The following is an 11,811-nucleotide window of genomic DNA, read 5'->3' as shown; positions in this document are numbered from 1 at the left end:
AATACATATGGTAAAACCGGTGTCAGCAGGTTTAATGCATATGCAAAAGAGCCAGACAGGTTGTGTGTGTGGCTTCTTTTACATTTTAATGGAAAAGCTGGGAACGACAGATAAAGCCATTAACGGGAAATGAAAAAATGTCCACAACCAGAAACCAAAGGAGACATCTTCAGGCTACAGAATCCACACCTGCCCTTTGGAAACCAATCTCCTCAGACCCACTTAGCTTCACACAACCACAAAACTGCAGAGATATTAAAAGACCACAAGATGAGCAGTTATGATATGTTCACATTTATTGTGCAGTGACTTTTATATACATACATTTTATACACCTAATTTACATGAACAGAAATAAATTAATCTGCTAATGTTCTTAAACTCATCTGGCTTTAGTGTTGCCACTGACTGGACACAGCAAACTCTTAAAAAAGCAAAAATAATTTCAAGTGACACATATGTGACATGGCAGTAATATGAGACACTGTAGTCTAATTTTCATTAGTGTGATATCTTACACATATAAAGAAGCAGTTGGTAAGAGTTTTAGTGTTAGTGAGAACTTCTAAAATGTTTTAAACATCTACAGGAATCCATGAATGGAAGTTTGAGAGAGGTCGGACATTGAAAGCACCACTGTTGCTTTCTAAATTGGGTGGCAAGGTCGCACAAAAGGTCGGACAGCAGAGCAGACTCCATGAGAGCTTTGTAGCTGGAAATCTGTCACACTTCTCTATACTCAAATTCCGATCCATATGTTTCAAACATGGATAATTATATTTAGGGATTATATATTTTACAAGTACCATGCTTATTTTAGCACTGATTTAAGGACTATTTTTTTAATATAAAAATAAGATTGAATACATTTTTTTTGAAAAACAAAACATCTACAATGTTTAAAAGTTGTGAACATTTCTATGCTTATGGCTAGTAAATCAAACTTAAATTATTCTAAAAATGGCTTTATTTGAGACCAGAGATGTTTCATTATGCACCAGTTAGAGTCAAACATTAAACATTAAGTCTCACACAGACATGTTGTCCATTAAAAAATGACTGATTCATAGATGTTGTTCTTTAAATACAAAGCTGTATTTGTTATGCACGTCTTTACATTCATTTTCACAATATTTTGTTGTAATTTAATTGAGTGATACATTTGCTCTTATTTTCTGACACATAATGGTAGACTTATTTTTATCTGTATGCAGCGGAGTCAGTTAGCCTGAGGACATCTTTTTAGTCGCTACCACTGTCTCAGCGTGGTCAAACAAATACCCTGCAGAGGTCAACATTACCAAAAAAATCTTACAAACTGCATCTTTAATATTAGAGATGACTATTACTATTGTGCTACATACAGTATTGATCACCGACAGACATGTAAAGGTAAAATACAACTTGGCTAATTAGTGTTTTCTTTATAAAAAGTAAATCTAACCAACTATTGTGACTATCATCTTAATTGTGTACATTGTAATGTGTGGAAAACAATAAAAAATACATTAACTGGAGTGGCCAGGGCCCACACGTGTCAAAATGTGGCCGAGGAAAGAAATAAAAATGTAAACCACTGGAGAAATCATCTCTAGGTTTCCCATATACACAAACTGTAGATACAAACATTAACCTGCTCTCGTCTTTTCAGTCTGAAGGAACTGACAGGAAGTCTAACTCTCTACGGCTAGCTTTATGATAAACACTGATACTAACTAGAGTGACATGCCTATGAAACACGAAGCACCACATCAACTCCAGCCTCCTCTTACCGTACAGAAACACAGAGAAAGAATTTACAGGATACATTGATGGGTCTTAAACACTCTAAGCTATCAAAACATGCAGCTTGTGGTGAGTTTCTACAGTACTATTCAGTAGTTGGTGGTAAACGGCTGTGTGAAAACCCAGAGTTTGTATTTTTTTTTTTATCACTATTATTTCTATCACAAGATGATGAAGATAATGATTTTCAACATGGCTCTGTTGTTCCGTTAGCCTCGCACCCAAATCTAGCCAGACTCTCTCAATAAAGTGAACAAAATAAATGGCAAGGCAGCCGTCGCATCACCGCATACCATACAGGAACATCTGATTATTGCACACTAGCACTGAACTTGCAAATGTTCATGCAGAATGTATGAGGAACACACTACACTCAAATCAGTGGTTGCTCACTATGTGACAGATGACCATACAGTTCTTTGGAAGACTGAAATACATTGTTTGGGAGGGTCGGGGACGTTTAACCACGTGGCACACTATTGAGTTGCCTACAGCACCTCGATTACAACCTACGGTGGAGAGCAGAGGTGCGATGATGTTTTAGAAAACCAATATTAGGATACTTGACACCAGCTGATGACGACTGTGTTACAGTACCTTGTTTAAAAGTAGAAAAGGAGGAGCGTTAGAGATGATGATTGCACCAAGGAGGAGAAAAGAAACCATTTCTGAGAGAATCTAGCGACCAAATTCTAGCGTCTGCATGTAAATATATATTACATCCATATCCAACATTCATAGCATTGTTTCTGTTAAAACACAAAAATAGTTAAGACTCACAGAAAGAATCCCAGCAAAGAAAAATAATAGATGCCAGGGGTTCATCTGTTTAGAGATGGGAGTTTAAAATTGTTGTATAAAGTAACAGATAAAAAAAGGAAATAAATGCAATCTGTTCACATACATTTCCCCACAAACTACTCCACACACTAGACTAGAGACTAGACAGGTGAGACGGTCGTAAGGCGAAACTGTGGCAGAAGGATGAAAGAGGGAGGAGTGACATTGAGAAGGGGCTGTGGTGATGGACCTTGTGTTTAATGGACTGTGGAGCATCTTCGCTCCGACTCAAGGGGACTGAGAGCCTGACCTGTAGCTCTTAAAGCTGCCCAGCAGACTCTGCACCCCCTTCTTGACCCGTCGAGCCACAGAGTCAGCAGGCGGAGTGGGCAGGCAGGAGGCGAGGCTGGGCGGGCGGGCGTCCAAACATTTCTGGTAACGAAGCTATAAAAAGAAAACATACACGGCATAAATGGTTTGCCACAGAGATTAGACTCTGCACAAACATTGGCGTGCGCATATTAAAAAGGTATACTATATTGTTTGTTACTGTTTGTAAAAACCCCGCCAGCGAAGGTGAACATGAAAGGCAACCCCAGATTCAATCTCTTGGACGCCTTCCACTTCAAGTCTGGCACCTGGTCGCTACCTTCATATAAAGCCCTGACTTCGCCAGAACACTGTGCGGGTGCACGCCAAGTAACATCCCATGCACAGAAAACAAAGAAAAGAAGACAATACAGGCAGAAGGCAGAGTCTCTGCAGAAAATTAGCTTTAAACTTTCCTGCATTTCCAGTGTCCTCCTCAAAAATAATTAACAAGTCATTAACATCTCTCCACCTGTATGGTTTTTATCTTAGGTATTTGTTCATGACTCACCATGCAGGCAGCCTGTACAGCCTCACTCAGACTGGCAGCGTTGGGTTCACACCAAAACATGTGACAGGCGAAATCTCGGGGACCCTCCGCCATGATGTAAGCGAAGGTGTGAACGTCCTTTCCCACACCCATGAAAGACAGGAAACGCACCCTGCACTCTGACAGCACCTCCTCACTCTGTAATTAGAAACAGAAATTAAAGTGAAATAATTAACCAAGTGTGCTTTAAATTCTTTACATGGTATATAAGTTGTATTTTCACAGTTTGCAGTGTTCAATGTAATTCCCAGACCCTTGCAAAAAAAGTATGATGTTGATATTTTCCATTGGATTTTAATTATCACAGAAAAAAAGGATCTGTGGCAAACAAAAGTTGATGATACTTAAACATTTTGTTCTGCAAGATGACTGTCACAAACGAACACTACTTTAGGATTTTTGAAGCATAAATGCAATAGCCAGAAGTAAAAAGCTAACGTTAGGCAATAAACCACAAACTTGTCTCCATCACAATGAGACTGACAATGACTACCTTTTTTTAAGACACCTAAAAGCTTGCAAATTCCCAAGTGGGTATTTACTGATTTATTTTATGTCAAAGAACAAAATGTGAAAGTCTCTTAAGCTTGTGATAACCACAGACCTTGTTTCAGGCATCTAATCGAAAACCCATGGACTCCAAGACAAGGGCACTGGTGCTAAAATGCTCACTCATTTCCATGTTGTAGGACTCATTCCTCCACCACTACATCTACTCTAATTTTGGCTTTTCAAAGCTATGTAGTCAAAGTTGAGTGACAGTAGGGAATGTTAAAAATGCATGTTTACATTATAACATACTGCTAACATCCCTGTAAAAGCACATCATGATCAAACTTTAGCCCCTAACTTCAAATTACCATATCACCTGTCATTCATGTTCAGTTTGGTGTCTGTTACCTGTTTTGAAAGTATCGTGAGAGTGGCTGGTGCGATGTTCACTGAGACAGGAGTCCACTCATTTCTATCTTTGCTGTTAACTGCTGCCTCGAGTGCGTCATTGATTATGTCCATACCTGAGAAATATGCACAGGAGACACACAGAGAGTAAATTACATAATACATTTACCTTATCATGGAGCATCATAACTGTGATCAGGACACATTAAGTACAGTTACTATTTCAAGGCATGACCAGCTGACGTAATCACATAAATCACTGTATATCTGAAGGTGTTTTCTTACCAACTGGCTTCGACACAGGCTCACAACCAAGGTAATAAACATGGAAGCGCTGGAAGAGTTCATTTTTCGGAGCAGGAAACTCTATAAAGAAAGGAGGGAGAATTAAGTAATCTGATTCCACACTTAAAACAATGAGGATACAAAAAGTGTGAAAGGCCTTAATGGTAATTTACCTTCAATAGGGACGACCACAGGGTTACCTGGGTCAGAGTTGAGCCTGCTCACCCCTGGCTTGGTCGCCTTTCTCTCCATCATTATCTAAAGTCAAATTAACAAGAAGAAAATGTAAGAAATGTATGGTTGATCATGGACCACAATCTTGCAACGAACATACATATAATGAAATAAGATTAAATCCAATTGTGGCTGACCTTTGAACACATCTCATGTAGGCTGGTGGCGATGTTCTTGGCGGGTGAGTCACAGCGGAAAACATGACACTTCAGAACCTGAGTCAGGTTGTCTCGAGCCACATAAGCAAAATCCCTGCAGGTGAAGTCAGATGGAAAAGGTCACACTCACATACTGACTCAGTAACACAGCATACATGTGAGCTGCTGTGATCAAACACATACACATAAGCACATGAAGCACACACACACACACACACACAACAGCACAAAACACTGATTTTATAAAACTTTAAATATAATAATTGTTGTAATATACCTTTCCCTGATCATGATGAAAAAACGCAGCATGAAAGAAAAAACACGATAGTTAGAACACAGTGAGGCAGGAAGCAGGCAGAAACAGCCTGCAATGCTCTCATCAATCCAGCAGAGGGCAGCAGCGTGCAATAAAAGGAGTACACAGAGGAGTGCAATGCTTGTCATGACAAATTTCTTTAGGAATGCAAAGCCTCTGAGTCATGAATGAATCACGACTACAGGAGGTGGTACATTATTTCAAATGGAAGTCAACCATTCAGTGCAACAAGATAATGGCAGAACATCCAAATAAGTAAGAAAAGTCTGTCTCTCCTGATCCAAGTCAGGAAGGATATTTAACAAACACTAACTGAGGATAAATTTATTAAAAAAATATTATTATTATTATTATAATCAGAAAAATCCTGACAGATATAAACAAAATGTAATTTCTTTTTTTCCAAATTTAAATTAATTCACTAGAAATAGGTTTTGACTGAGCACCTTCACACAAATTAAAAATGTGAACCAGGATATGAACAAAAAAACCTTTTTCTCCTACAAGTCAAATGAAAAATATAAGGTTATTAAGGGAGTACATTTACATAATGAAATACATTCAGCCAATGATCAAAACAAGTCTTTCTGAAGCATGACTTAGCAAATTTAAGATGTTAGATAGTAAGATAAGCAAGATAAATAAACAATTTGTAGTTCTGCCGTCTTCACTTTGACCCTGTTCTGTGGATGCTAACCTGCCGTTGTCTCTGCCGACACCCCAAACCCGGATGCTGCCAATGGGCTGAGCATGGAGCAGAGTCTGGCCCAGGGGGTCAATCAAGTTCATAGTGTCATTCTCCAGGACCATCAGCATGTCCTTACCCTGTCGGGACACACACAGTCTTAGTAGGAGCAGCTACATTTCACCAACCATCTATGCATCCATCAATACACACTTAAATTTGAGTTATTTTGCTAAATGCCAATATGAATTTATCCACGGAAACATTTATTTTCTATCCACATTAAAGTGAACATTATAGGTCAACATCCTCTCACCTCTCCCCAGATACCAGCAGTGTCATGAAGGTTGTGTTTGTGATAAGAGAGCTGCCTGATGCAGTTGTTGACAGCAACACTGCTCTTGCCAGGTACCATGTCTTCCTCAGACATCTCCACCCAGCCCAGGGAGCGCACTGCAAAACACTGACGATACAAACATGCAGCACATTAGCACAAGACAGGACAGCACAGGGAAGGTGAAGAACAATGTTGTTAGGAAAGGGTGGAAATGTGTGGTGTGATTATTTCCTTTTTTTAACCCATTTAGCTAAGTAAACGGAAAAGAAAATAATAATACTAATATAATATAATAAGCACAAAATGTTCAAGTGTTTTTGCTTTTTCAAGTTCATGATTGGAGAGAGCAAATAAATTAAATTATACTTTATTAATCGCTGCAGAAAATATCAATCAATCTTAATTGTTTCAGAGCAGTTTTCAGTGTCAGTGCAGCGCCCGAGGATCAGTAATGAGGCTAGTCTTCTATCTCAATATTCAATCTGGTTTTGAAACCCTAATTTACTCTCAGCACATTGAAGAGGTATGAGCATGAAACAACCACTTTACCTTGGTTTCTATATCTGTGCTGAGTGGAGCGAGCTTCTCTTCTTCCTCAGTCTGGGAGCAGTTGTAACTACAGTGAGAGAGAGAGAGAGAGAGAGAGAGAGATGAGGATATGCAACATAAAGAGGAGAAGAAGAACAGATGAAAGTATACTAACTACTAACTAGTCTAAAAGCTCTAACAGCACATACTTCAGGTTGATGGATGCATAGCGTAGAGTTGCTCCTTCAAACTCCTTCAGACTTTGATCAGATGCAACCTCTCCCTCCTCCTAGAGACACAGACAAGAAGAAAAAACAGTTAACAATGGAAATTTTCTCGCATTCAAAGATGTTAACTCGACAGACACTGCACTCCAAAACTAAGTGTTGTTGCCAAAATGTGAAAATATCTACCAACCATCTATCATGTATTTTGACTACACTAAATGACATTCTTGCCACAACTTACATTCCAAAGTTCCCCTTCACCGACTCCTTCATCTGTGCTGGAAAGATGAGCCCAGGATTCCTGGAAAATTATAATAAAGATATTGGTGACTACAAACTGACATTAAATTTCCTCGATCTATGCACTATGTGTATTTGGCCTTACCTCAGTCTCCTCACAGGGCGTAGTCTCCAGGGACATAGTTGAAGACATCATGGAGTCGCCAACTTTACCCAGGGGTGAAGGAGGCTCCCACTGGGTGGTGCCTGTGGGGATGTGCCAGTAGTATGTGCCTGATGTATCCCGCACCCTCATCCATCCCGCAGGCAGGTCTGTGTCTGTCTCAAAGGCACTGGAATCCCAAAAGGACTCTGAAAGGAAGGGAGCGGATGAGACACACTTGAGGAGAGACTGTTTATGGCAAACACTGTTGAAAGGAAACTTCAAAAAGTCTGGTTGTTCCAGCATCTAGTGTTGCACTTGTAAAGCTGCTTCACCTCATCTTGGTGGTATGTGATGAATATAACTGACCACTGACAATGATAAGATTAGATTACTACTACACTATTACTATAAACTAAGCTTTGCTATTCTTAACAACTATACTTTACTATATACTACTGTGCTATAATACTATTGAATAATGATACTGATAAAATGAGACTGTACTGGCATCAGCAAACAAAATGTTTAAGCTGACTCAACAAAACAATATTGCACAAAAGCAAAACACAGGAATTGTCTCCAAAGCATATAGTGTTTCTTCCCACTCCCTTTTTGGTCTACAAATTGTCAGAAAATGGTGGAAAATGCCAATCAATGTTTCCCAAAGCCCAGGATGACATCCTCCAATGTCTTGTTTTGTCCACTGCAAGCCAAAACTATTCAGTTTACTGTCATCGAGGGGTGAAGAAACCAGAAAAAATAAATCACATCTAAAAAGCTTGAATCAGTATCCCCCCTTTTTTCTTAAAAAAACAAACAAAAAACAAAACAAAAAAAAAAAACTTAAACTGACTAGCTGATTATTAAATTAGTTGGCAATTAATTTAATAGCTGACAAATAATCCATTAATAATTCCAGCTCTAATGCATACTGTATGCTTTTGCAAACAAAGTCCAATAAAGGGTGCAATATGTGCACTTAACCTGTTCACACGAGGTAGGTATAACATTTTTAAAAAAGATCAGATTTGCAACAGACAAAAAAGGTAAATTTTCAAGAATGACAGCTTCATTCATTAACACTTTACTCTCTGTCCCCTGTCTACCATCTATAAACAGTATGCAAACATTTAACAAATGATTTATAACACACTATATATCAAGTTATGAGCAGATAAAAGGATATGTTTTCAAGTTTACAGTGTTTGTCGGCAATTATGATTTCTCCTTAAGAGGTATATTTGATGTTATTCCAACTAACCCTAACCCTTACTATCATTCATTAACTTTTTCTACACCAGCCTCCTCTTGTTGATAATGTTGATGACAAATACATTTGTTATCAACAAATACATTTTAATGAAAACTAATAAACACTATTCTGCTTAAAAATACATTATAGTGTCATAAACTACTTATTAAATACCAGTATATTGTTTATAAATGATAAATAGGGGGGCCAGAAGTAAAGTGGTGCCCTCTTATCCAATCTGGAACTCATCGACTCAAAGTGCAATGTATAATCTTGTACAGTAGGCCTATAATGAAAGCATAATCATGTACTGACGTTTTCACCATGCCATTTTTATGTTTGCTGCTGTCTGTAAAACCTGTGACATCCAAATGCTCCATTAGGCATGTCTTATGTTGTAATATAGCATAAACATGTGGCCTAAGTATCAAATTCATGTACTTCTATTTACCTCTGTTGCCATTTGGAGAGCTGTCTGCTGTGTTGTCCTGAGACACTGCAGGCCAGCTGGGCTCTTCATCATTTGGTGTCCCATTTAGGTTGGAGAACAGGAGGCAGGCATTTCTCCCCACAACACTGCCCTCTCTGTGAGACTCCCCATTACTCTGGTCTTCTGTCACTCTCCCTCCTCTGGTATCACCTGATGTCTCTTCGTCTTCCTCTGATGTCTTTTCCTTGTCTTTATCATCTTCTTCTCTCTCTTGATCTTTCTCTTCTGTAGACTCCAGAGTGTCGATGAGCAGAGGCTCATTAAGGATGTTCTTGGACTCCTCCTGATTGAGACCAGGGGTCATTGATATTTTGGGAGACTTGGTCTGCTCCTCGTTTCCCTGTTGTTCTTCCTGAGTGGTGTTCTGATGAGGGAAGTCATCCTTGTTCCCATTCTGGCTGATATTGCAGTTGTGGTCCTGGTCCTGCTGGTTCTCGGCTACTTTCCGCAGCTGGTTTTGGCCTTCTTTAACCCACTTGGCATTGTTGCCAGTGGACTCCTGGTCGCACCAGTGGCTGCTGTCGTTCAGCTTGTTCTTCAGCTCTTCATCTTGTTTTTGTTTATTTACAACATATGGCATGTCTTCATCATCATGGCCACCCATGTTAACTTTCCATGTATCAGGCTGATGGAGGAAGAGGTTGAGATGTTACGTTATTAGCATCACCGTTAGCATGCTAGCTAGCAGGCTAGCGTTACAAAATTGTGAGATTCAGGCAGAGTTTTTCATCAGAGTTGGAGGAAATGAACTGTGGCTGCTTCATACAAATATACCCAGAAGCGCTAACCATGTAATAATCGCAAAAATATACTAGTTACATAAACTGCAAAGCAACTAGCTAGCAACATTTTAAGATGGACACTGAAGTTTGTTTCCTGTTCGTCTATTCCGGGTTGGGTATTACTGCGGTTACTTTCACTGTTGGATTTTACCAACGAATATGAAACGTACTTCAGCTGCATCACCGTCCATTTGCCAACACGACCTTTTCTGTTTTAGTATTGAGATCAATATAAAGACGGTCAGGAGTTCAATGCATCATTTTTGATTCAGTCAACACATTTTCAACTAATATCCACTTCTAAAATCACACTGCGTACTGAAATACATCGATATTAATCGGATGCCATCGCTGCAGCTGGATATAACGGGATCCATCCGCCATCATCACCGTCATCTTAGCTAGGCTAACGTTAGCTCCTCAGCTAGCTTGCTAACGTTTCCAAACAAGAAAATCAAAGCGAAGCGAAATGGCAGTGATTTATGAAGCTTATAATACTAATTTTCACTTACCAGCTCCAACAAACCCCCTGTTGTCGAAATACGGTGTACGGTGCGAGCTAACTACATATTTCCATAAATCGTGAGGGCTCGCTTCGTTTCTAGGTGGTGTTTTCTGTCAGTGGGCTCGACTGGTGATGGAGGGCGAATCTGCGTCACGGAGCAACGTCACGGCCTGGGCTCAGAGAGAGAGAGAGCTGCCACCCAGGCACAGAGCCGGAGGGAGCTCAGTGAAATAAGATGGACCTTTTCCGTTTTTGAAGACATATTGATCCGGTGCCGCATCATCTGTGAAGCATAATGAATAGCTTCCGTGCCAACGGCAGTATTTAAGATGTCTGATACTTGGCAGTGGTGGAGAGTACAGACCCAGGCATTGTACTTCAGTACAACTTTAAAGTACTTGTAGCCTACTTTATTCGATGGTACATTTGATGGTACTTTATACTTCTACTCCATTTCAGAATAATGTACTTTTTACTTCATTACACTGACATCTTCAATTACTAGTTACCTTACAGATAACTGACACAAAATATAAATAAACTAATATATTATATTAAACGTTATGGTACCCAGCAAGTAATTTAAATAAGTCCCACTTTTACCACAGCACCTTTAAAATGATGTATATATAAATGCATCAATAATTATAATCTAGAACACAACATTATTCTGAAACGGACCATTTTGCATGATGATTTCTTTTTCTTTTGGTATGTCAGTTAAAGTTGATGTTAATACTTTTTTTTTTTTTTTACTTCAGTAAGGTTTTAGATGCAGGACTTGTGAGAGTTTATTTCTGCACTGCAGTATTGCTGCTTAAGTAAAAGATCCAAGTACTTCTTCCACTACTGCATTAAATCTGCATTAAATGGCAGTGTGTTTATGAGTTGTAATCAATCATTTATTATGGGTTTATGGATCAGGAATAGATCAATACTTTAATACTTTTAGGTTGACGCATCATTCGTGTTCATGCTTTTCTGGTGGTACACTTATTTTTTTTAAGCCATGGTGGTGTCAGCTTTATGAAATCATTAGACAACGCCACTGAACCATTTGACCTCTGACCTTCTGGAGAACAGCTGCAGGACATCTGAACCAGAATCCCTTCAACTATTCATTCACATTCAAAATGAAATATTTGGTGCATTCTGGAAAAGTTTTTACTACACTGACTAACTTGAGGTTTATTACCCTTAAATGACAAATTACAACACACAATGACTCACAGACTTTGGCTTA

At 39.1% G+C, this 11,811-nt stretch overlaps 1 protein-coding gene across 1 annotated transcript; it reads right to left on the bottom strand.

Moving 5' to 3' along the window:
- Positions 1-278: 278 nt before the first annotated feature.
- apbb1 (amyloid beta (A4) precursor protein-binding, family B, member 1 (Fe65)) lies at positions 279-10,731 on the bottom strand. Its single transcript, XM_049575705.1, has 14 exons — positions 10,576-10,731; positions 9,243-9,906; positions 7,540-7,745; positions 7,396-7,455; positions 7,137-7,216; positions 6,949-7,015; positions 6,379-6,525; positions 6,075-6,202; positions 5,041-5,155; positions 4,843-4,927; positions 4,670-4,750; positions 4,385-4,500; positions 3,446-3,622; positions 279-3,009 (listed from the first exon to the last, which is right to left on the bottom strand). Exons 2-14 carry the CDS (start codon positions 9,883-9,885, stop codon positions 2,854-2,856), a joined length of 2,061 nt encoding a protein of 686 aa, XP_049431662.1. The 5' UTR covers positions 9,886-9,906; positions 10,576-10,731; the 3' UTR covers positions 279-2,853.
- Positions 10,732-11,811: the final 1,080 nt, after the last annotated feature.

Source organism: Epinephelus fuscoguttatus, linkage group LG5, assembly GCF_011397635.1.
Source record: "Epinephelus fuscoguttatus linkage group LG5, E.fuscoguttatus.final_Chr_v1".
Taxonomy (NCBI): domain Eukaryota; kingdom Metazoa; phylum Chordata; class Actinopteri; order Perciformes; family Serranidae; genus Epinephelus; species Epinephelus fuscoguttatus.
The sequence above is the reverse complement of the archived record's forward strand: the minus strand, read 5'-3'. Positions and strand labels throughout refer to the sequence as shown.

Bases quoted from the DNA above. Each gene is read 5' to 3' on its own strand.
- apbb1 (XM_049575705.1), bottom strand. From the start codon at position 9,885: ATGGGTGGCCATGATGATGAAGACATGCCATATGTTGTAAATAAACAA. The intron at 7,746-9,242 runs GTAAATAGAAGT...CCTTCCTTTCAG, and splicing joins CTCTCCAAATGGCAACAGAG to AGTCCTTTTGGGATTCCAGT. The intron at 4,501-4,669 runs GTAAGAAAACAC...CATATTTCTCAG, and splicing joins GCCTGTGTCGAAGCCAGTTG to GTATGGACATAATCAATGAC.